We start from the raw sequence: 23,818 nt of genomic DNA on the forward strand, positions 1-23,818 counted from the left end.
GTCGACCGGTGGAATCTAGTACGCGCATTTAAATGTATCGTGTTTTACCACCTTATCCAAGGATACTTATATGTATTCATATAGTGATCGATTAGTCTCCGAACCATATATTATAGGTTTCCAGGTTGCCCAGGATTGGTTCGCCAATCTCCATACCCGTCTTTACGTATATTCCTCGATAGCACACAGCCAGTAGTGGGTGTACTGTCTGTCCCGAAGCCGACGACTTGATATATTTTCCTTTTTCTACTTCTATGCTTTTATACAGTGTATATTCTGCCACCGAGAATTGAGCTTTCAAATAGGCTCGATCGAATACTCGATCATCAGTATCCTTTAACTCTCTGATTGGGGTTCGAATAAATGATAACTTATTTATGGGATATGTATGTTTTGAGCACGGTCAATGGGTTTAATGATATCATAAAGGTTTTATCTCATCGTTTAGTTGGATTTGTCAGATGAGTTTGTAGATTTCCTAACTACGTTTATGTGGTAAGCAAATCGTTCTAAAAATTATCTCTATGATATCAAGTTCCTGAACTGAACAAGTTCCAAGATATGAAGGTTAGATATATAGTTGTTGGAGCAGAAGTGATAGTTTTAATAGAAACATTAAATTTCTGTTAGTTTGAATCTTCTAATTTAATTCATTCATGCCTAACTTTTTTCTAGTGTATTTAGGGTCGCAAAACTAATTTTTCTTGACACTCTGGTGATCAAAAATCACGAAAAACCTGTATTGATTACGATAGAAGCATATCGCGTAGTGTTGCTCGATTTTAACCTTCTAATGCTAAATATAATTATCCTAAAATATTTACAAACGTCCTATTGCATGGAAAAATTAATATAAATTGATTGGTTTTGTCAGTTTGAAAAGAAATTTTAGGAGAAAAATTCATTTATTGCCATTGAATGAAGCCGTCCCACAGTGGGACCAATCCAAAAAAGGTGGGACAAAACCTATTTGAGGTCTTAGATGTCATTTTAGAACCAGCATTTCTTCGTAGGATATGTTCACAATATTATTCTGCAACTTTTTAAATAGAATATTTTGTTGTTGGACTAAAGTAGAGTACCCGAGCAAAAAAAATTTTTGCAAAAATTTTTTTTAGAGGGTCGATGTCTTCGACAAAGTTGTAGAATATTATGTTTTGAATAACTTCTTCTAAGATACCACAGACATCAGACCTCAAATTTGAGGCAAAATTGTTGTTTTTTGAAAATATGATCAAAAAATCAGTTTTTCGACATTTTCATGCTAAAAACCTTAATTGATTAATTTAATATGTTCTACAAACTTGCAGGTAACACTAAAATACAACTTTTTGTCGAAGGAACTAATAACCTAAAATCAATATTTTGGCTTCTAAAACTATTTTTCATATAAATTTACTCTATTTTCATCAAAGATTTCTGTTTTAGGTGCACTTTTGTGCAGCCAAACTTTGGCTATTCCGATACTCTATTATTCGTAGAATAAAATTAATACTACATAGAAACAGGATATAGTTGGACGCATTGTTTGGGTGACCATTCATGTACGATGGTTTATAACATAAAATGTGCTTATATTATTTTTAATTTACATACATTATTAGCTATTAACAAAATCTTATACTTTGCCCACACTTTCAAGCAGGTAGAACATATTGTGTTGATCAATTAAGGTTACAATATGGAAAAGTGAAAAAATAATATAAATTTTGAATTTAAACTGCCAAAGAACAACGATTTCGGATTAAAAAATAAATCTACAGTATGTATAAGGTATTTTTAATAAAAATGTTCGAAATTGAATGTTATACAACTTTGCTGAAGTCCTCAACCATCTAAAAAATAGAAATGATCAATTATATTGTGAATTTTTTTCCACACACTTAGGTTCTATAATATCTAAGGCCTCAAATAGATATTATTCTCCTTTTTGAATTTATAGAACTATTCTTATTGGTTAAACTAAAGTAGAAATCCCAAACTACATAAATCAAATTTTGTTTAAATGGTTGAGGTCCTCAGCAAAGTTGTTAAATATTGTATTTGGAACAATTCTGTTGAAAATACCATTTATTTCTTTTTTGAGCCGAAATCGTTGTTCTTTGAAATCTTTGATGAAAATAGAGTAAATTTATATGAAAAATAGTTTTAGAAGCCAAAATATTGATTTTAGGTTATTGGTTTCTTCAACAAAAAGTTGTATTTTAGTGTTACTTGCAAGTTTGTAGAACATATTAAATTAATCAATTAAGGTTTTTAGCATGAAAATATCGAAAAACTGATTTTTTGATCATATTTTCAAAAAACAACAATTTTGCCTCAAATTTGAGGTCTGATGTCTGTGGTATCTTAGAAGAAGTTATTCAAAACATAATATTCTACAACTTTGTCGAAGACATCGACCCTCTAAAAAAATTTTTTGAAAAAAAATTTTTTGCTCGGGTACTCTACTTTAGTCCAACAACAAAATATTCTATTTAAAAAGTTGCAGAATAATATTGTGAACATATCCTACGAAGAAATGCTGGTTCTAAAATGACATCTAAGGCCTCAAATAGGTTTTGTCCCACCTTTTTTGTCCCACCTTTTTTGGATTGGTCCCACTGTGCGTCCTTGCTCCAGCGGAATTCAATACTTTCAGTTTTACAGATAATAGGTACTTTTAACTGTTAGTGCGCACATGAAAGGTAATAGTCCCAGTGATTAGCCTTAATTGTTTTTGAGAACATATCTTGCCTGATTTAGAGGTTATAGTTATCCGAAAACTGTCTTCGACAATGTTAACTACTTTCTGAACAATAATTTTATTAGGATGACCTTAAATTTGAGTTGAAAAAAATTCTTCTACCTACCGATTTGTTGCTAATCCACTGTACAAACAGTTAGTCCCAGCTGTGAACCCCAGAAGAAAAAAAAAACCGTGTGGGAGAATACTACTAAGTCTATGGGAATATTGTACCTTCATTTGAGACTAAGTTAGAGAAAATCCGTTTGACCATCTTCGAATAACCGATGTGCATTTTTTGGTCACATACATACACACACAGACATTTGCCGAGCTCGACAAACTGAGTCAAATGGTATAGGAAACTCAGCCCTCCGGTCCTCGGTTAAAAGGTCGATTTTCAGAGTGATTGGTGTAGGGATTGAACCGCACACGACAATTGTATAACCTTTCTATAAGATAAAGGCAAACAAATTTGTCCTCGTATGCGATTACTAGACCGCGTTGGCGAGCTAGTCTGTGGCGATACATGAGATTCCATCTGAGCTGCATCCATTGTTCCTGCCTCCTTCTGAGGTCGACCGCAGCTCTTTGGTTTATGTGCCGCCGCCTCTTTTGCGGCTTCTTTTTCGGCCACGGCAGACGGCAGTAACAAAATCATCATTGGTCAAAGTAACTGATTTTCGCGGTTTTCTACCACGACGCGAGCCACTTTTCCGCGGCTGTTCTCTTGGAATCTCGTAGAATCTTTGACAAGGTGCCATCTAAATGCGAAGATTCTATTTCCGGCAATTGCTGTGGTTCCGGTCTGTCTGTGACTGAATAGGACAGGTAGTCAGTCTATTCTCAACCACCAAAGGCATCAGTCACAATACCAGTGTGCTCTCTGCTGCTACCCAAGCCAGCGCAAGCAGTGTGCTTTGTCTGAAGAACAATGGGAACCGTTACTATTATTCTATCAAGATGACTGAGTCTCGACAACAAAATGTGATTGATCGGGCCAACACGGTGGCCATTGACTTCCGGTCTTTCCGCATAAGACCGAGTATTGGTGATGTGGAACATTTGCTAAAGGAGAAAATACAGCTTCGGTTTTCAGACGTCAGCTTCATTCAGTTGGAGCACGTCAGACACGCGGTGCTGATAACGTTCAACAAATTCGCCCAGGCAAAAAGATTCATTTCGCAAAACAACTTGAAACACGTTCTGGATTGTGACAGCACAAAAATCAAGATCCCTGTGTATATGGATAATGGAAACGTGGAAGTTAAATTACATGATTTGGCACCACGTACTTGCAAAGTGGCCATTAAAAGATTCATGTCGTATTTCGGAGAAGTGGAATCAATCACGGAGGATACGTGGAGGAACTACTTTCCAGGTATTTCAAATGGTGTTTTTGTGAAAGAAAATCTCATCTACAGAAAGAAATACCAACACTCAGTCTCCAATATCATTCCCTGAGCCACAAACGGTTGCCAAATTTGTGGCTGCTGTTCAAGCAATAATGACAACTGCGAAAGCCGCGTCAAGTACTACAAACTCAACAGCTAACTCTAGTAACGAGGGAGCTACTAACAATGACAGAGGGTTCACGGTCGTGATCCGAAAGGGAAAGAAGTCAGGAACAACACCTGATCGTGAACATCAAGGCAGTAACCCCGATGATGACCCGGACATGTGCGAAGACGATAAAGATACAAATGACCCCCTTAATATAGTTGACGTGAATGCAAGGATTTCCCCGACACGAAAACGGATCTCCGCGCGCAATGGCAAGTCGCGCGTACGGGATCGATCTTAGCATTAATTGTTTGTTATTTTTATTGTTTACATCATGTAAATATATAAAAGACCCACGGCTCCGTGAAGCTAATGCCTTGAGCCGTGCCAAATAAACGAATTAAAAAAGGCAGGTAGTCGGCATCTTGAAATACATCAGAAACACGTGGCCAATTTCCGCACTTCGTAATTTCAGTTTTCATATTTCGCGCCGTAGGCCCAAGCTCTAGACTTCTGATAATAATTTGAGGAAGCTCGAAAATTGTCATCGATCGACCTGGGTTCGTTTACATCCAATTCGAACAATAACAGCAGATTTTAATGGACTGGATACAGAGACATCCAATGGCTGTGATCGATGGCAGCAGTGTCGAGGGGAAGATAGAGCAATTATGTTGTTTGCCAGGCGAAATTTGAGCGCGATATACGCCATAATAATCAAACAAAACGAGTACTGGCGAATCTTCTGAAGGTCGAGTGAATTTTTTATGTGTGTCAGGAATTAAAGAACATTTCGGCATTCATCCACTCAACGATTTGTTCACATTTCTTTCCGCTCATACTGCCTAGTTCTATTTTTCCGTTCTATGTTTATAACTAATTCACTCTACAATATCCATCCATCTTTCAGTTTAACGAACATTTTGATTATATGGCGAAAACGAGGCTCCGAATTGAATCACGCTTCAAAACATCATGTTCCTCTGATTCACAAACGCGATAACTGATAAACTTCAAATCTCGTGTGTTACATCAAAGCTATACTGCCCATAAAAGCATAAGAGTCCCATATGGATTTTTGTCCAAAATCAGTTATCTGTTGGATTGTATTCTGTACCATCTCTGAATCACAATGCACAAATAAGATTACCAGGTTTGTTTATAAACTATAAAAAAAACAGCAAAACGCGGTTGTCTCATCCAATGAAGAACGCTAGGGGACAGCACTTCAGTGCACAACTGTGAAAAAACAATTTCAAAGCTTCTTTTATCATACAAGCCATACCCTCAATAAATATACATCCAAAGATGATATTTTCATACAATAGGTGAACAATAATTTGGCAGTTTAAATTGTTTCAATTTATTTTATTGCAACCTGCCAGTATGTATTCAATTATGTAAATTTAGAGAAGATTTGGGAACCTTGAATCCATTGCAACATATTACAGAACATCTTTTGCGTATATTAACAGATTTACTATAACGAGGTAAGTAATACAAGTGCTTGAAATGTGTCCTTACGATTTGTGTGAGGTAACACCAAAAATTGCGTTTCTGAGACTCGCTTTGGTGACGATGGTCACCTAAAAGTCACTTCACTGAAAGTCACTATTGTTTCGGAATAGTGAGTGATGTGACTGGTAAGTGACGCGACGGTGACTTAAGCGACGTCATTGAGGTGACTTCGGTCAACCGTTGTTATTGTATGTAACTCCTACCTTTTTATTTTCAAAATATCGAATATATTTTTTTACTCTATCTGAAAGTACAACTGTGAGAACATTTTCCCAAAATTCATAGAGATCCGAACAATCGTTTCAAAGTGACAGCACGACGCCTGTCAAGAGTGATAGTGGCATTAAATTTTAAACACAATTTTCTCGTTATATTGGTTTCCAAAAATGGCTTTCCGTGATCAGGATTGCCGAAAAAGTATGCAACCAATATTCTTCATTTTGTCTCAATTTTTCGTAATTAATGTTTATCGTGTGTTAAGTGTTTTATGCATATTTTTAATAAGTAGATTGGTAAAATATAACACAAAACCACGTTTGATCAATTTAATATACCCTCAAAATCTTGATTTATAACAAAAAACATTTTTTGGGACTTTCGGCACCAAAAAACTATGCTGTATTTCCCACTAAGAAGAATAAATTGGGTAAACACCAAACTTTCTTACAAGGGCGAAAATTTTTAGTGAAACCAGTGTTTGTACATAAAGGGCATAAATCATAATTTAATAAAATCATGGGTGCGTTTCGACTTCGTCTTATCAGAAACCGACACTAACTTATTGTCGGAATAGATTAGCGCCGGCTTGGCGCAAATCCCTTAAAACTAAAACACACTTTGTGTTTCAATCGAACGACTGATCAAACGTGATGTCCCGTTCGAGCAGAAGTTCTGTTTATGCCGATGAGACACAGTGAAACCGAAACTTGTCTTGGCTTAGCAGGCCTATGCGAAAGCACTATGCTATATTTCACCCTAAGGAGGAAAATTTGGTAAAAACCAAAATTTCTCGCTAGGGTGAAAATCTATTCCGACAATAAGTTAGTGTTGGTTTCTGATGAGGCGAAGCCGAAACGCAACACAGTATGAAATAAGGATTTGTGCCCTCCTGTACAAAGACTGGTTTTTACCAACAAATTTTCACCCTAGCGAGAAATTTTGGTTTTTACCAAATTTTCCTCCTTAGGTTGAAATATAGCATAATGTTTTTCAAGTTTTTCTGTTTTAATGAAAATTCAGAGAAAAAATTTAATTCCGCATCTAACGAACTGTTTAGCATAAAAATTGGTGGACAGGTGTCAAAGTTAATAAATTTTGCCTAAATTAGAAACTTGTTCGCATGAACTCGAAAGGAATAGATATTTTGAATATAAAATATTCAAAATATCTATTTTTTGTTTACATGTAAAAGTATGTGTGTAAAGTTTGGAGTTAAAATTGAAATTGAACTCAACTTATAAGTATAGAAATTCACAGTTCACAACAATTCCTCACTGAACTCAACAAGTTTCTAATTTGGAAAAAAGTTACCAACTCTGGTATTTTCCAACCGATTTTGATTATAAATTGGTCGTTAGATACGAAACTAAGCGATTTCTCTACTTTAAGACAAAGACGCTTCTTCATATAAATAATGGTTATTTTTTATGTTGTCTCAAAACCGCATAATACTTTTAACAAATATAACATAGCATACCATTAGAAAGGTAATTTCTTCTTCTTTCTGGAACATTAAAAGAATTAAGAATCGGTTAAAATGACAGTGTAGCAAATTTATTGGTACCGATAGTCCCAAAAACCTGTTTTAATCCACCTAGTGGTGCAATTGTGCCTTTCTCATTTCTCCAAACTATGATTCCATGGCTGGTTATGTTCAATATGATTGTGGAAATGTCAACTACATTCTTAGAACACCTATATACAATGACTCGCCATCCACGAACTTGTTGAGCTACGTGTCGACGCTGAAATATTTGAAATAAATCATACATATTTAGCTTAATCAGCATTAGTTAGTGTCTGCTTGCTAACTTATTCCAGCATGTTGGGTAACCATATCAGGCGAGTAAAAACCCAGGACAGTCGAAAGCGGACCCTTGCCTTCCCCTGTTACCCCTCAATCGACTGTGCCTTCTTCACAAGTTTTCGACAATTAAAATTTTCTGGGCTCTGGCAGGCAAAGCTTCTACAGCAAAAAAAAGTTCTGGGGGTCTGGGAGGAAGAGCTATGCCAGAAAATGTTCTGTTGGAATTTGATCACCGACCACTTTTTCAGATTTACACACAAGAAGTTCTTGCTACACCACCATCGTCTGTGTAGGACCGGGGAGGAGTTTGCAGTACTAAATTCACATCATTGAAGTAAAACAGAAATATTAACGGTCCCAAATAGCTTTCCTACGATATACCTGGCAATCGCTAACTACAACCATTATCTCTCAATCTGAAAGCTAGGATCGAAACAGCTGCAAAACCTACCGATGATTCTAAATTTCTTCATTTCATCGATTTTTATATGAAAAATGGTGGGTAGGCTGGGCTAAATAATATAAGTTTGAGCACGACATTCCATACTTCCTGTAATGTGGGGTGCTAAACTCGGTAGGTTAGTCACTGTTCAACGTCCAGGCTATGTTATTCGTGGATTAGGTACTTTTTTATTTCGTTTTTTTTTTGACATGGCTCAATGCGTTAGCTTACCTGAACCGTGCAATGTGTAAATAAAAATAAATAAAACGAATTTTATTGTATATCCATCGAATCTTGTGTACGTGATTTTTTACTTCGCGTAAAGATCTTCTTTCTTGTTAGAGATCCATTAGCTATATCGCCTGCTGTTGTTTGGGGTCACCTAGTCAGCTCTCTCTTGATTGGGAAGTAGTAGGCGCTTCCCAATGATCGGAAACGCTGTGCGTACGTTCTATTTTTCCAGCATTTGTTTGGGCCTGAGCTGCAACTTCAGTTGCTCGTGATTTAGTTTCGTGTTTGGGTTTGCTTGCAGTTGATGCTGTTTCGTTAAAGGTTATGTTACATGGTTTCTCGTAGTGTGTCTTCTTGTTACAGAACTAGGGGTCGTAGGGGTCTGTTATTCATATGTTAGAGCGTCAAGCGTTCATATTGAAAGTTCAGGTATGAAGGAATAGGTTTCGTCACTGGCATTCCCACGGCATGAACACCGTTGGAAAGACCCAAAACAAATTTCTCAAGGTTTCAAACTTAACGGATTCTACCGTTACGTATTTCGACACGATGTTTGTAATCAATTTGTTGATAATACGCGGGGATAGATCGTGCCGACGCACATCAATCTTATCAATGTCAATATAAACGATGATTCTAAGATTGTCATGCTCAATGACGTGTTGCGTGTTGTTTTCCATAGCAAAACTCTGCCTAGACTTTAAATGTTATCAGTACAGAATTACGAGTATGGTGGAATCGGATGACGACTTCCGTAAGTATAAGCACCTTTAATAATTTTTCCACTTCGCGAACGCAACGGCGGGTTGGGCAGTGTTTAAAGCAAACGGCCACTTGTATTGTACCGATGATTGTTTAAATTTTGCTACTGAGTTTCAAACATTTTGAAATAAACGATCGATACCACATCGATGAAAGTAATGGTGATTTATTGTTAACACTGGCTTGGGTCGACTGTTATCTTTCGATTGCTACTGGTATTGACCCTGAAGTGATTCCATAATGACCAGCTCGAGAGAGCATTCAATGAAGTTATTCCACGATAGTCATTGATGTTTCACCATTTTCCTTTCGTGTCAAATGAATTTCCAGCAACAGGTAGAAATCCCAATCCTGGCAATCATCATTTCATCGACATTGCTGGTGGCCAGAGTTTGGTCCATAACTGGAATCGGTTCGATTTATTCGGTGGCCAAATTTCCTTGCAAAGGGACTACAGATCAATTAAATGCTACATATACACGAACGATTCTTTCTCTTTTCAATTTCCATGTAACAAAAGGAAGTTGAATTTGAGAAAATAAAGTTGAATTTGCGAAAATAAAACAAAACATCGGATGGTACAATTGGGAGATTCGAGTGTAAAAAGTTTTGTTTGTCGTACTTTGTTTGAGGATGAATATATTGCAGTTATGGTTGCGATCGGTCGTAACTGCAATGTGGAGCAGAGTGAATAAAGCGAACTCCATAAATAGAAATATAATAGGCTTACAGGAGAAAAACCAGGACAAATCAAGCGTTTCTGTTGAGTTTCTAGGACACCAAGACAGTTAGTGAAAACCCAGGACATGTCCTGGGAAACCAGGACGTATTGTCACCCGCATCCGGGGGTGGGTTTATAAGGGGAATGAAAAACCTGCAGCCCAGAGCCACCACCCCAGCTTATTTTGGTATGCCTGGTGAGTGAAGGCGATGAAAATGAGAGAGTTATGGGTTTATAGGAGGTGGGATGGGGTGGTAGTCTGAAGGAAGTGTTATTGAGAGGGCCTTGGTTAAAAGATTTTCTATAGGAGAATCAGGAATCAGAATATATTGGCTTAAATGACACGTTCCCCGTATGTAGTCGGGGATTTGTGCCTTGCCGTGTGTTTTCATCATTTCCTGAGCGGAAGAAAAAGACAAGGAGGTGTTCGGATGTAGAATTGGAAGGGTGGGAATAATAACAGCACAAAAACAAAATCAAACAGCAGGTAAGTTAAACTCACAAGTAGTTCAACTCGCCTGCGAGTAAGCCTAAAGCTCTTTACCACATTGGATAAGAAACTTTAGTATGTCTCTGAGATTCAGTCGTCCAAACATGGTTTCGTCTATATAAGGACGGCCGAAAACTCGAAATCGCAATTGCGCTACTGCTGGACAGTTGCATATCAGATGATATGAGGTTCCGTAATCAGATTCACAAAGATTACATGAAAAAGACTCAGCGCGCTGAGTAGTTGCCATGCGATAATTGAGTTTGCAGTGGCCGCTTCAAGCCCTGGTCAGCATGCTGCAGTGGAGCTTCGAAAAATGTAGGAGATTTTTCGAAATCACTGGACATGGTTGCTCTAGTAACGCCTTTGTTTGGCGACACGTTTGTAGATTTCTCCAATTATTGCGGTGCTCGGACGAAGCCCAAGACCGTATTTTTCCCTTATACAACTTATCGAAATCGAAATTAGCAGGGCGGGCTCAGAACCAACGAAGTCAATCGCTGAATCTTCCCTGGTCAATTCGTCAGCCCATTAATTTCCAGTAATACCGGAATGTTCCCAGACAAGGTAGATAGTGTTGACAATGCTTAGTTCTTCGATTTGGGATCGGCACGCGATTACTAGCTTGGACCGTGATTTGTCTCAGCTAAGGGCCTTGATTGCAGCCTGACTATCGGAGCAGAAGTTTATAACTGCCGGACACACTCAGTTGAAGGGCCGATTGCACCCCGCACATAATCGCAAAGATTTCTGCTTGGAATACGGTACAGTATCCTAGTGAGTGAGATTGTTCCAATCTCAGATTGTGAGTAAGATTGTTCCAATCTCATTTCATGACAGTAGACACCAGCACCAGTACGTCCCTCCATCAGAGAACCGTCAGTGTAACAGACCACTTGCGTTTGTTGTTGTCTTTCCATATAGCCAGACAACCACTCATCTCGAGAGGGAAACTTCACATGGAATGTCCTGTAAGGAAAACTACATGTGAGTGTAATATCGCAGGGAGCAAGAATATCTTCACCCCATGTAACCATTTGTGACCACAATCGTGTATGACTGGTAGCAAGATCAACATGGTTACTGTTCCAAAGCCCAGTAACCTGCAGTCTGTATGCACATGATAGTGCTTCTTGTGTGAGGTGTATGTGTGATGGTTTGATATTTAGAAGTGCCTCAAGAGCAGCAGTCGGAGTCGTGGTACCACGTCGCTGTTGTGCTATCTTATGACAAGCGCCATTCAGCACATTTCCAGAAAAAACGATTTTTAAAGTTTGACATTGAATATCTTGAAATTTATAAATGGCATAAACAACACAAAGAAGACAATTGATGCGTCTATCTATTCTGTATTAATCTCTCAAATATTACGTAGATCGGTTAACTATGTTGCGAGTTTTTACTATGAATGTAAACAAAAGTCGCACTCACGTGTCATAATCGTGCATGGAAAATTTTACATAGAAAAAAATCATCAATTATTAACTTTTATTCATATCTTTGGCTTCATTTGGTCTATAAACAATCGGTGAGATGCATTTTGAAGGAAATGAGTCAGAGAATTTAAAACAAGTAGTTATTTTTGGTTACAGTGTTGCCAAATATGCTATATTTCCAGTTTAAAACTAAAACTGAATTTTTCTCACAATTCGTGTATTTCTGTTTTGAAAATGATTATGCTTATGTTTCTCAGATAGTTTTACACATAAAAGCATCTTATGCATCATGATAACTTAAGCCAATCCCCAGACACAGTCATTTGAAGCAAAAAATTAAAAATTTCGCAGTGCGTTTCTCGCTATATCCCAGTAACCAAGTAGAATATCAAAATTCTGAGAACGTCACTTTGTAGAGATTTTTAGACAAGGTATGTGGCATATCTAACTCAGTTTATCCCAAAATGGCGTTTGTCATAAGATAGCACAACAGCGTAGACCAGTCAACGCCATGAGCGCCATTCTTTGCAGATGGTTTAGCTTTGACTGGACTGTCATCACCTCTCCCCTCTGCCACCACACAAGGCATCCATATGACAGTATTGGACGTACAATCGTCGTGTAAATCCAATAGATGTATTTAGGTTTGAGACCCCAGGTCTTTCCAAAAGTTCGTCTGCACTGCCCGAAGGCCATGCACGCTTTCTTGACTCTGAACTCAATGTGAGCAGACCAATTCAGTTTGGAATCCAATATGACTCCAACGTATTTGACTTGATCTGCACACAGTAGCTCAGAATCAAAGAACTGCAAGGGACGAACCCCGGTTGTTATTCGCCTCTTCGTGAAAAGAACCATTGAAGATTTGCTTGGGTTAACTGATAATTTAACTTGTGGACACCACTGTTCGACAGCTCTTAATGCCTTTTGCATTAAGTCAATGATTGTTCAGATGCAAAGTCCAGTAATTAGTATTTGGTTATCGTCAGCAAACCCGTAGGTTGGAAATCCAAGCTCATTGAGTTTTTGTTCAACAAACCGTCAGCTGATAAAAACGGGTCTTAACTGTACTACCCATCCGCCGGCCCTGTATTGAAGTGTATGAACACACAAATCTACTAAATTCAATCTCTATATACGAATTTTTCCATAGCAGTGATTGGAAGGTGTATAGTGAACAGTTTTCTAGTTTCCGAAGATGGCTTTTCAAATAACTAGAATTTAACCCATGCACTGATATACTGCAATTTTGATTACACTTGATGCACAATGAGAACTCTTCCTTGTTTCAGTTTGTAAATATAAGTAATCCATACTGAGTGTATTGCCCTCGAATGCCATTATTGCAATTATCGTGAACGTGAAACCGTGGATGTGATTTTTTCGAAAACATTTATACGCTTGAACTGGATTCTTGTGCGTACACGTACACGAATTCACGTTCATGCATACGATAGGCTAACTTTAACCCAATACTGCGATCTTGAACAAACAGCACGTACAGTGCCATTCGAATTGGACTCTAATATTTAACACTTTAGTGTAGAATGATATCTAAATGACTATCTTTCATGCAGTCTACCTACAACGTTGCAACTAAATGTTTTATTGAAGTATCGATGCATACGAAAAAATTAAACACCTTCGAGAATTTTATCAACAGTTTTGGCTTTGGCACTATTCTGTGAATATATCGTACGATTCTATTTCAATCACCAAGTACAGCTAATTCTACAGACAGCTTAACTTCTGGAATCTTTAAACAGTTTTGATACAAGGAAGTTGTCCCAGAACCCTACAACACACATCAATGGTTCTGGGTAATTATGACGATGACCGCTGGGACTTTCGTATAAAATATAGCAGAAATTCTAACTAGAATATCTACACTTCAACCTGATTACGTGCACTTATGTAAAGTTTAGTCACTGCCCAGTAGAACAATGGCCGATCAGTTTCTAGATGCTCTTTTTGTATTGTTCGTTGGCCATCCCAAGTGCTATTATACGGTTTTCAATGTCACACCGGCATGAGCTAAAATATGCATAGCTCGGTTGTTGATCTCGACTTGGCTCGAGGTTCGTTTGCATATATGTTTGTGAATCGATTACTTTTATTTTTATTTATTGTCACACCCTCCACTCATGCCCCCGGCAACAACTGACGCTTCTCCTTCTTCTGTGTTCTTTTCGATTGCAGAATTTTTCGTGTCGCTGATCTACAAACGGCAGATTGCAAGCCTCCAGCGGAGGAAACTATTTCGAGCGGATGAGGCATTTGCGAATGAAATCAACGCCTACACGCAGCTGGTGCCGGTGCTGAGAAAATTCTCCCGTGACCGGCTTCCCTTTCCGTCCTGTATCTACGCTGGAACTGACGCCGAGGGGGATCTGATCGTGCTGCAGGATTTGTGGCGCAGCGGGTATCGCATGGAAGATCGCCGGAAGAGTCTTAGCTACCGGCAGTGTCGGACGGTTGTCAGGGTAAAGCTTCGATTCTTCGTCTAGCCTTTAGTCATGTAATTTAGGTAGCAAAACTAGGAACGGTTCCGGTAGGTTAAATAATTATCCTGATATGGCGTAATCGATCAGTTGCCGTTACTTTGCCATTAATGCCAGAGTGGTCATTCGAATAGTTTAAAGGTATGGATTATCCGTGATTTTTGTTTTCATGAAATGTTTAGTTTGAAACACGGTAAACAACCAAAGCGTCTCCATAAAAGTGCAAACGGTGGATACGAAAGATTGTTCACTTTATTTAATTAAAAATCTTTCTCAGTTTGAATTCAATTTGATTTTGTTTTATTCTAGGAACTGGCCAACTTCCATGCCGTTTCGCTTGCGATGAAACAAGTCCAACCGGTACTGTTCCATAGGATGAAGGAAAAGGTGACAGAAATCGTGTACAACGATGAGGCTGCCGAGTTCTATACACATTCCCTGGAGACATCCCTGCGAGGGACGCTGGATAGTTTACACTACAGCAACAAAAACGGTAACCTGGATGTTCCGATTAAAGCGATCGAGCGGTTAAGTGGTCGACTGTACAACATCATGTCGAGCATGGTTCGCAACAGTCAAGAACCTTGGAATGTGCTTTGCCACGGAGATACCTGGGTCAACAACCTGATGTTCAACGGTAGTCAAGATCGTGTTAAGCTTATCGATCTGCAGACGATGCGATACACCTCTCCGGTCATTGACATAATACATCTTCTTTATACTAGTGCCGGTTCCGATTTACGAGTTAACTTCACTGACGAGCTGATACGAAGCTACCAGGAATCGTTGATAGATGCCCTACGAATGTATGTGCCTGATCATAAACGATTTGTCCTGCCCACACTGGAAGCAACATTCAGCTACGAAAATGTTCGCGCCGAATATTACTCCCGAATGTTGTATGGATTAGGTATTGCCATGTGGTTGCTACCTGCGGTAACCTTCCATCCGGATCACATTCCCGACCTTGACACGGTCACCATGAACGATTTCAAGACCAAAAATCATGAGAAAACCATTGCCCAAATGCTGTCACCGGATTACCACACCCGAATGAGAGACACTGTGTTGGAATTCTACGAAAATGGATTCCTGAATAACATTTAACAAGTTTGGTTTTGTTGTCACAATCAACAGATAGAAGTATTACATCAGGAATTAATTTCTCGATTATCATTCCAAAAATATTATTCTCAAATAATCCAAATGAACAATAGTTACCAAAATGTAGTTCCATTTGTGGGATGTAAAGTTATGTAAAAAATTATATTTCAGCCCTAAACTGTTGGCTGCACCCAACAATAGCTAGTCAATATTGGTATCACGTTCGTTCAATCAAATTAGCAAAAAAATACACCGTTATAATTTAATCAAAGTAGGAAATCTGAACCAACTTCAGATAAGTCAAAACAATATGTTCAATACAAGCAGTAACGCCTTTGGATTCTGCAATACAAAACAGGCATTCAGTCATTGGTAGCCATATCATCGTTATCACAACAATCACTCGCTAGGATTTAGTTAACCAAGCAATAACAAATATATAGAACAAGAGACCGCAACGATCCAATGCCTTACATAATTTTAAACTAGAAGATAGCAATCTCACGCGGAAGAATTGTCGGCTGACTTGAAGTGTAATCACAACTGTTCGAAAGCGTCACGAATCGATTACTATAATACCACTTTTTTCCTGTTCATGTAACACCAAGACGAATCCTCACTCACAAACGGAAAATAAAGGATCATGCATTGCCAACAATTTACCCCACTTCCCTCTATGTTACTATTTATCGCAATTTAATTTATCCTTGCCCCTGGTATAGATAAGAACGATACAAATTAATTGTTCTATTATTTTAGCTCATAAAATATCACATTTTTCCATACCCCATCCACACCATCTTAGATTTCCACTTTGAACTGTGGTAGTGACAGGAAAGGATTCGCAGTAACCGTGTATTATGACGCGAGGGCACGCCAAGTCAATCGCCTGAAGTTCAACGTAATGAATAACCCCGGCAATGTGTAGTCTTCGGTGTATAGGGAAGGAGCAGCAGCTTATTTGCACTACTCTAATCAAATATTGTAGTGACTAGTAAGGAAGTACATAGTTGATAGGAGAGTGCTGACCGTGGGTGTTTACACGATAGTACCGAACAGAAATGGTGTTACAGTAACAGTCGTCAGAGAGAGAGAAAGAGAGAAAGAAAATTTGCATCCAATACTACTCGTGAATATGCTAGCATGAAGAAAAATGAAAGTGTTTCGTTGTTCGTTTTTCTATGGCCATTATAGATGCAAGCCTGTTAATGTTCATTATGTTAATAAGTTTACGATTTCAATTTTTCCACATCTTAAAACAGAATATGGAAAAAAAAAAACTGATTCAAACATACATACTACGTACTAGCTTATAGCAAACGAATAAAATATTATTTACCAAATCGAATTTGTGCTTTTATCAATCGATCCATAGATCCAAATGTTCTATTTTTAAGGAAAACATAAAATGAATAACTGATTTCCAAGTTGTTGCTATTTGAGCCGCTCTCCTCAAGTCGTACTGGACACCTAACAACTTAGCCCTATTACGTCTTTGGAAAAGTTTTCGTAGTTTGTGAGCCCCATCTTTCTTAACTTAACTAACGAGAGCGTTAGTACTGTTTCGGTTTCGCATACGCCGGGCGGTACCCTAAAGAGTGTTCATTGATGTTTCCTGGCTTTCAGCAAGCTCTTCATGCGCGTTTCTAACGTCGCATACCAACGATAGCTAGCGGGTAACCCGTCGTTCCGGACGGTGGCCACAGTGGCCTTCTCTGCGTACACGTTTGAGAACCCTTTGTGCCACCGTGGGTTGGGAGACCGTCTGCGGGAGTTCACGTCTGGTGCGCATTTAATCGTTTTGTTGTGAAGAAAATCAATCCAAACTAGAACCAGACTCGATTTTGTCGGATAGTTTTCCAACCAATATTTTGTGTGAGGTGACACGAAGCATTGATTGTATTCAGTGACCCTGAACTGTTAGCAATAGTAATTACAACGGGTAGAGTGACGCTACCGTGGGGATCGGCGATTACCTTCCACATGTAATCTAACCGCAGCGATGTCGAGCAGAAGGACAAGTTTAAGGTGCTCGGGTGTGCTGGGGTAGCCGAAATCCATGTCATTGCACAAGCCTTTAAAATGGACTTATTGAAGTTGTCGGCAGCGATGCCAGATTTACAGACATGTCTGTATTTTACAGACTTTTGATAGCCTCCTACAGACGTAGCAAGGATTCTACAGACTTTTAACCCATTCATGCCCATGTTGTTTGTGGACAACAACGTGTTTAAATAGCTATAACTTTTGATTGAGGTAAGATTGGCACACAAAAACAAGTAAGGCTAATAAATGTGACTATTGTCTTTCTTTTGAGTACTAACAGTTACAAGGATAAGCTGTAAAACTGAAGTTATTTCAGTTAGTCTGATTGGATTCCAATGGAGTAGTGCTGCCAGGGACAGTTTAAGTTGACGACGGTAAATGAATTTTTCATATATCTTCATTATGTTGCAATATTATTGAAAACTGATAAAACTTATCAATTTAGACTGCCTTTGGCTACGTTTTCCTCGCAAGTGAACTATTGTAAAAATTCTAGGATAATTGTATTTAGCATTTGCAGGTAAAAATTGAGCAGCTTCTAGCACTGCGAGGGAAGCTCCTATCTTTATAAAAATGGATTTTCGAGTTTCTTGGCCCCACCGTTTTAAAGGAAAAATAGTTTTGAAATCCTACATGCACTATAAAAAAAGTTGGGCATGAAAGGGTTAAAAAAGTAATAGTGTTTAGCAAAATTGCACTAGAAGATCTGTATTCGAATACGAGTGATTTCTTTTTAATAGAATTTTATTTTCCATCTACTTTTAAAGTAATATTCTAGTGTAACTAGGATTTACACAACCATCTACAGTCATTTTAATTATTTCAAAAAACATGTGGCATCACTGGTTGTCGCAAAGCTCGAGGTAGATCGAGTTTCGTTAAAGCAACCCCATACCGTACTGTGGAAATTGAATTCACCTACAGCTACGTAACGAGCACGTCTCTTCATAGCACATTCGGCTACAACGATCACAGAAGGACTAAGCACTCTATGCTATGCTGGTATGACTCATCGCACTCTGGGACGCACTGCAGCAAGCACTATGGAAGCCCTTGATCCCCCTGCCACAGTCGAGCCATTGCAGCCAGCGTTCACCAGTCGTCCCGGTCCTGTGTGCAGGAGTGGTGAAGGGGTCTTCCAAATCGATACCAACGGCAACTGGCAAGTACGAACCTGATTTTGTTAATGCAAGCATTGATCAGCTCCTCGCTTCCAGTCAATCGCGGCATTCAAACCTACAAATATATTACCAGAATGCCGGTGGTATGAATTCAGGAATCGACGATTATTTGATAGCAAGTTCGGATGAATGCTTCGACATAATCGCCCTCACAGAGACGTGGCTTAGCGATAGCACTCTGTCAGTGCAAGCATTTGGTGCCAACTACGATGTTTTTCGTACTGATCGCAGCTCACGCAACAGTCTCAAGGCTACCGGCGGCGGGGTACTTGTGGTTATCCATCGTCGATTGAAAGCGCAACTGATTGACGATACTTTGGGGGTCTGTGTCGAACAGGTGTGGGTGCGAATCAAACTGGCTGGCTACGCACTTTTTCTTTGCGTGGTTTATCTTCCACCGGACCGCACTCGCGATTCGACATTGATTGATTCACATACTGAGTCACTGGAACGGATTTCCGCTCAAGCAAGCCCGGTTGATGAGATCCTGATTGTTGGCGATTTCAATTTCTCCGGATTAAAATGGCGCTCTGCTTCTGACGGATTTATGTTCGCTGATTCCGAACTGTCATCTTTTCATGATGGTATCACCAGTTTGCTTGACTGCTACAGTCTAAATCTGCTGCGCCAAACGAATAATGTGGTGAACGAGAACAACAGAATCCATGATCTCTGTTTTTCGAGCAAATCTGACTACACGCCAAAAGTTACCGCAGCACCGTTCCCCCTGGTAAAGACTGTTAGACACCACCCTCCCCTGCATATAGTGCTTGAAGCGATTCGAGTGAAGCATGACTGGAATGCTTCTAACACCGTCAGCTATAATTTTAGAAAAGCCGACTATAATAGGATTATTGACTTCCTGTCGAATATCCACTGGACTGAAATTCTCGACAATGATGATGTCAACGTTGCAGTGCAGACCTTTTCCAATGTTATGAGCTATGCTATCGATCGCTATGTACCCAAAAGAAGTGGCCTTCAATCTAAGCACCCAGCGTGGCACACTGCCGAGCTGAGACGGTTAAAAGTGACTAAAATAGCCGCTCTGAAAAAGTACTCCAAGTTTGGGGGCTACGTGCTGCGACAACACTACGTTCATGTTAACCAAGTCTATAAAAATACATCGAAGCGTTGCCATGCCGATTACTTGCGAAACGTACAACGTAAGTGGAAGTCCGAACCTAAAACATTCTGGAAGCATGTAAAGGAGCAAAGAAAGGAATCCGGGTTGCCTTCAACGATGAGCTATGGAGGACGTATGAGCTCTAGTTTACAGAGATCTCCGAGACTCAGCATGGATTTATGCCGAAACGTTCAACATCTACGAATCTTCTGTCGTTCACAACATATGTTACAGATGCCATGTCGGACGGACTTCAAACTGACGCTATCTACACGGACCTTTCAGCTGCCTTTGACAAGATTAATCACGCTATTGCAGTGGCAAAGTTGGATAGACATGGCTTTGGTATATTCTCCGTTGGATGCAATCGTATCTCAGTGATCGTCGTCTAGCAGTCAAGATAGGTGATTGTGTATCCGAAGAATTCTTTGCTTCATCTGGTATTCCACAAGGCAGCCATCTCGGTCTATTGATTTTTCTTCTGTATTTCAACGACGTCAACTTTTGTTTAGAAGGACCACGGTTGTCTTTCGACGACCTCAAGTTATACCATAGAATCCGGAATACTGATGATGCAGCTTTCCTTCAACTGGTAACCTTTGCGGAATGGTGCGAGATCAACCGAATGACCCTAAACCCCAAGAAATGTACGGTCATTACGTTCTCGAGGAAAAAAACGCCATGTCGATTCGATTACTTTCTAGCAGAATCCACGATTGACAGAGCGAATTGTGTCAAAAATCTCGTAGTTTTTCTCGATGAACAACTGACGTTTAAACAGCATATCAGCTATATTGTCGCAAAGGCATCACGCTGTTTGGGGTTCATAATGAGAATATCTAAGCACTTTTCAGATATTTACTGCTTGAAATCTCTCTACTGCTCACTCGTTCGATCAACTCTGGAATATTGTTCAGTTGTGTGGATTATCTTAACGGTGTCCATCGAATTGAGACAGTACAGCGCAGATTTGTTCGGTTTGCCCTTCGTCGATTGCCTTGGAGCAACCCTCACCAGCTGCCAAGTTACGAAAGCCGGGGTTTGCTTATTGGACTCGATACATTGCAAGTGCGGCGGGATCTATTCCGTGCTATGACGATTTCGGATATTTTGCAAGATCGAATTGACTGCCCTGAGCTTCTCAGTGCGATTAACATGAACGTTCGCCCCCGCGCTCTTCGCAATAATTTCGAGTTCGATCTTCACATTCCACGTAGCAGATTACAATTTGACTTTTTAAATAGATTAAGAAATTATCAATAGGACCACACTGTGTCTGTTGATATCAATTATAAATAAATAAATAAAAATAAATAGAACTAGCCTCGGTGTGGTGAGGAGTTCAACAATATCGCAAAGCCATCGGTGGCCAACTGAGGCTCTAGAGGGAATTTGTTAAATTTGGCAACACTTGCCGCAATCATATACTACACCTGACTAGTTACTTTATCTTGGACTTCTCGATCATTCTCTTTTTTCTCTTACGTTGCGACATGCGAATGCATTGTTTAACCGTAGTTTATGTTTACCGTAAAACGGGGTATCTTTGATTACCGGGGTAAGTTTGATCAAATAAGACTTTTTTCAGTAACGTACGATAAGATGAGATTCCCTCTAACAAAATCATTAAAACAAAATTCAAATTATTTTCTAAACATGTTCAGCATTTATCGGCAACGATTGCTTCGTCATTTTTTTAATCTTAAATACGTTTATTTAGGCCCAAATGCTGTAGCTTAACGAGGCCGATAATTCATTTTTTTTTAATTACATGTCACATGTTAGTGGAGGAAGGGAAAGCTGTATTTAGGGGCGGCTTGCTCCCCTCTTATGTAAGTAAAGGAAAAAGGTAGGAAGTGGGATACATATTGTGTAATTGACATCGTCGTTTGCTGATTGATCATTGTGGCGGATATGCACATTTTGTTGTAGTGTTGTAGTTTCCAGCCGATAATCGCAGGGGCGAGGGGAGGGTCGATATTTCGGATAATTATTGGCACTCTGATGCTGTCATGATGTTCTCTATATCATCTGCATGTGCGGTATGTCATGATGTTCTGGATAGACGGTTATCAAGAAGGGTATGCACCGAAGACTCGTGAAGCAATGCCATATTGTAGATACAGGGATAGGTTGGTGAGATTCTACTGTGAATGAGAGAGGGTAAAATGTATTAAACTTGGACATCAATGGTTTTCAAAAAGATATAGATAAGAAAAATATAGGGGTGGTCACGGCTTGCCAGGACGTCCCGGACTGGCACATAGGGTGATCTACCTCGGGCCCGAAGGGAATCTATTAGTTGGGAACTGGCAACACGGTACTCTGCGCACAGCCAAACAACATGCTCGATGTCGTGATAGCCGTTCTCACAAACACAATGATTACTTTCAGCAAGCCCTATACGACGGAGATGCGCGTCAAACGAGTAATGGTTGGACATGATCCTTGACATCGTACGAATAAAGTCCCGGTTCACATCCAACCCCTTAAACCAAGCATTCGTTGATACCTTCGGGATAATGGAATGTAGCCACCGTCCCAGATGCCCATTGCTCCATGAGGTTTGCCAACTATCGAGCGTCCTCTGACGAGAGGTACTGAAAAATTCGTTGAAGCAAATTGGTCTTTCGTAAGTGTCGCCTTCTAATGCGCCCACCTTGGCTAAAGAGTCCGCCTTCTCATTGCCCGCAATAGAACAATGTGACGGGACCCAAACCAAGGTAATCTGGTAAGATTTTTCAGATAAAGCACTCAGATATTCCCGTATGTTCCCCAGGAAATACGGTGAGTGTTTTCCAGGCTTCGCCGCACGGATGGCCTCAATGTAGCTGAGACTATCCGAAACGATGAAGTAATGGTCTGAGGGCAGGGTGTCAATGATCCCGAGAGTATACTGAATGGCAGCTAATTCTGCGACGTAAATTGAAGCAGGATCATTGAGCTTGAATGAGGCAGCAAGATTTTCGTTGAAGATACCAAAGCCTGTGGACCCGTCGAGAATTGATCCGTCAGTGTAGAACATTTTGGCGCAGTCGATTTGATGGTATTTGTTATAGAAAATATTTGGGACCACTTGTGGGCGAATATGATCCGGAATTCCACAAACCTCTTCCTTCATGGATGTATCGAAAAATACAGTTGGATCAGAAGTATCTAAGAGATGAGCACGGTTGACGTTAAACGTAGATGAATTGATGTTCTGTGCCGTGTAATCGAAGTACAAGGACATGAATCGGGTCTGAGAATTGAGCTCAACAAGCCTTTCGCAATTTGCAATCACCAATGGGTTCAGAATATCGCATCGAATGAGCAATCGATATGAGAGGTCCCAGAATCGATTTTTCAGCGGAAGAACGCCCGCCAGCACTTCGAGACTCATCGTATGGGTCGAGTGCATGCAACCCAAGGCAATACGCAAGCAACGATACTGGATTCGCTCCAGTTTGATGAAGTGTATGTTCGCAGCGGAGCGAAAGCAGAAACATCCGTACTCCAACAGTGATAATATCGTTGTTTGGTACAGCCTGATTAGGTCTCCTGGATGGGCACCCCACCATGTTCCAGTTATTGTACGGAAAAAGTTGATCCTTTGTTGGCACTTCTGTTTCAGATACCTAATGTGACATCCCCAGGTACCTTTAGAGTCGAACCATACCCCGAGATATTTGAATGTTGAAGCCTGAGCAACAGTTTGATCCATTAATTGAAGCTGTAGTTGCGCTGGTTCACGCTTTCTAGAAAATACGACTAGCTCAGTTTTCTCCGTGGAGAACTCGATACCCAGCTGGAGAGTCCAAGCAGACAAATTGTCCAAGGTATCTTGCAGTGGTCCTTGCAAGCCGACGACTTTAGGACCTGTAATAGAGACCACACCGTCATCTGCAAGCTGCCTTAGCGTGCAGGAATTGACAAGACACTCGTCAATGTCATTCACGTAAAAATTGTAGAGGAGAGGGCTTAGACATGAGCCCTGGGGAAGGCCCATGTAGCTAAATCGTGATGT

The 23,818-nt window shown here is 39.8% G+C and overlaps 1 protein-coding gene across 1 annotated transcript in view; it reads left to right on the forward strand.

Moving 5' to 3' along the window:
* Positions 1–16,807, forward strand: part of LOC131685853 (uncharacterized) — a 38,865-nt gene extending 22,058 nt beyond the window's left edge. The window contains exons 3-4 of the mRNA XM_058969857.1: positions 14,054–14,337; positions 14,665–16,807. Of these exons, the coding sequence (XP_058825840.1) occupies positions 14,054–14,337; positions 14,665–15,462 (1,082 nt within the window). The 3' untranslated portion in view covers positions 15,463–16,807. The remainder of the gene's footprint in view (positions 1–14,053; positions 14,338–14,664) is intronic.
* The last annotated feature ends 7,011 nt before the right edge of the window (positions 16,808–23,818 follow it).

Source organism: Topomyia yanbarensis, chromosome 2, assembly GCF_030247195.1.
Source record: "Topomyia yanbarensis strain Yona2022 chromosome 2, ASM3024719v1, whole genome shotgun sequence".
NCBI lineage: Eukaryota > Metazoa > Arthropoda > Insecta > Diptera > Culicidae > Topomyia > Topomyia yanbarensis.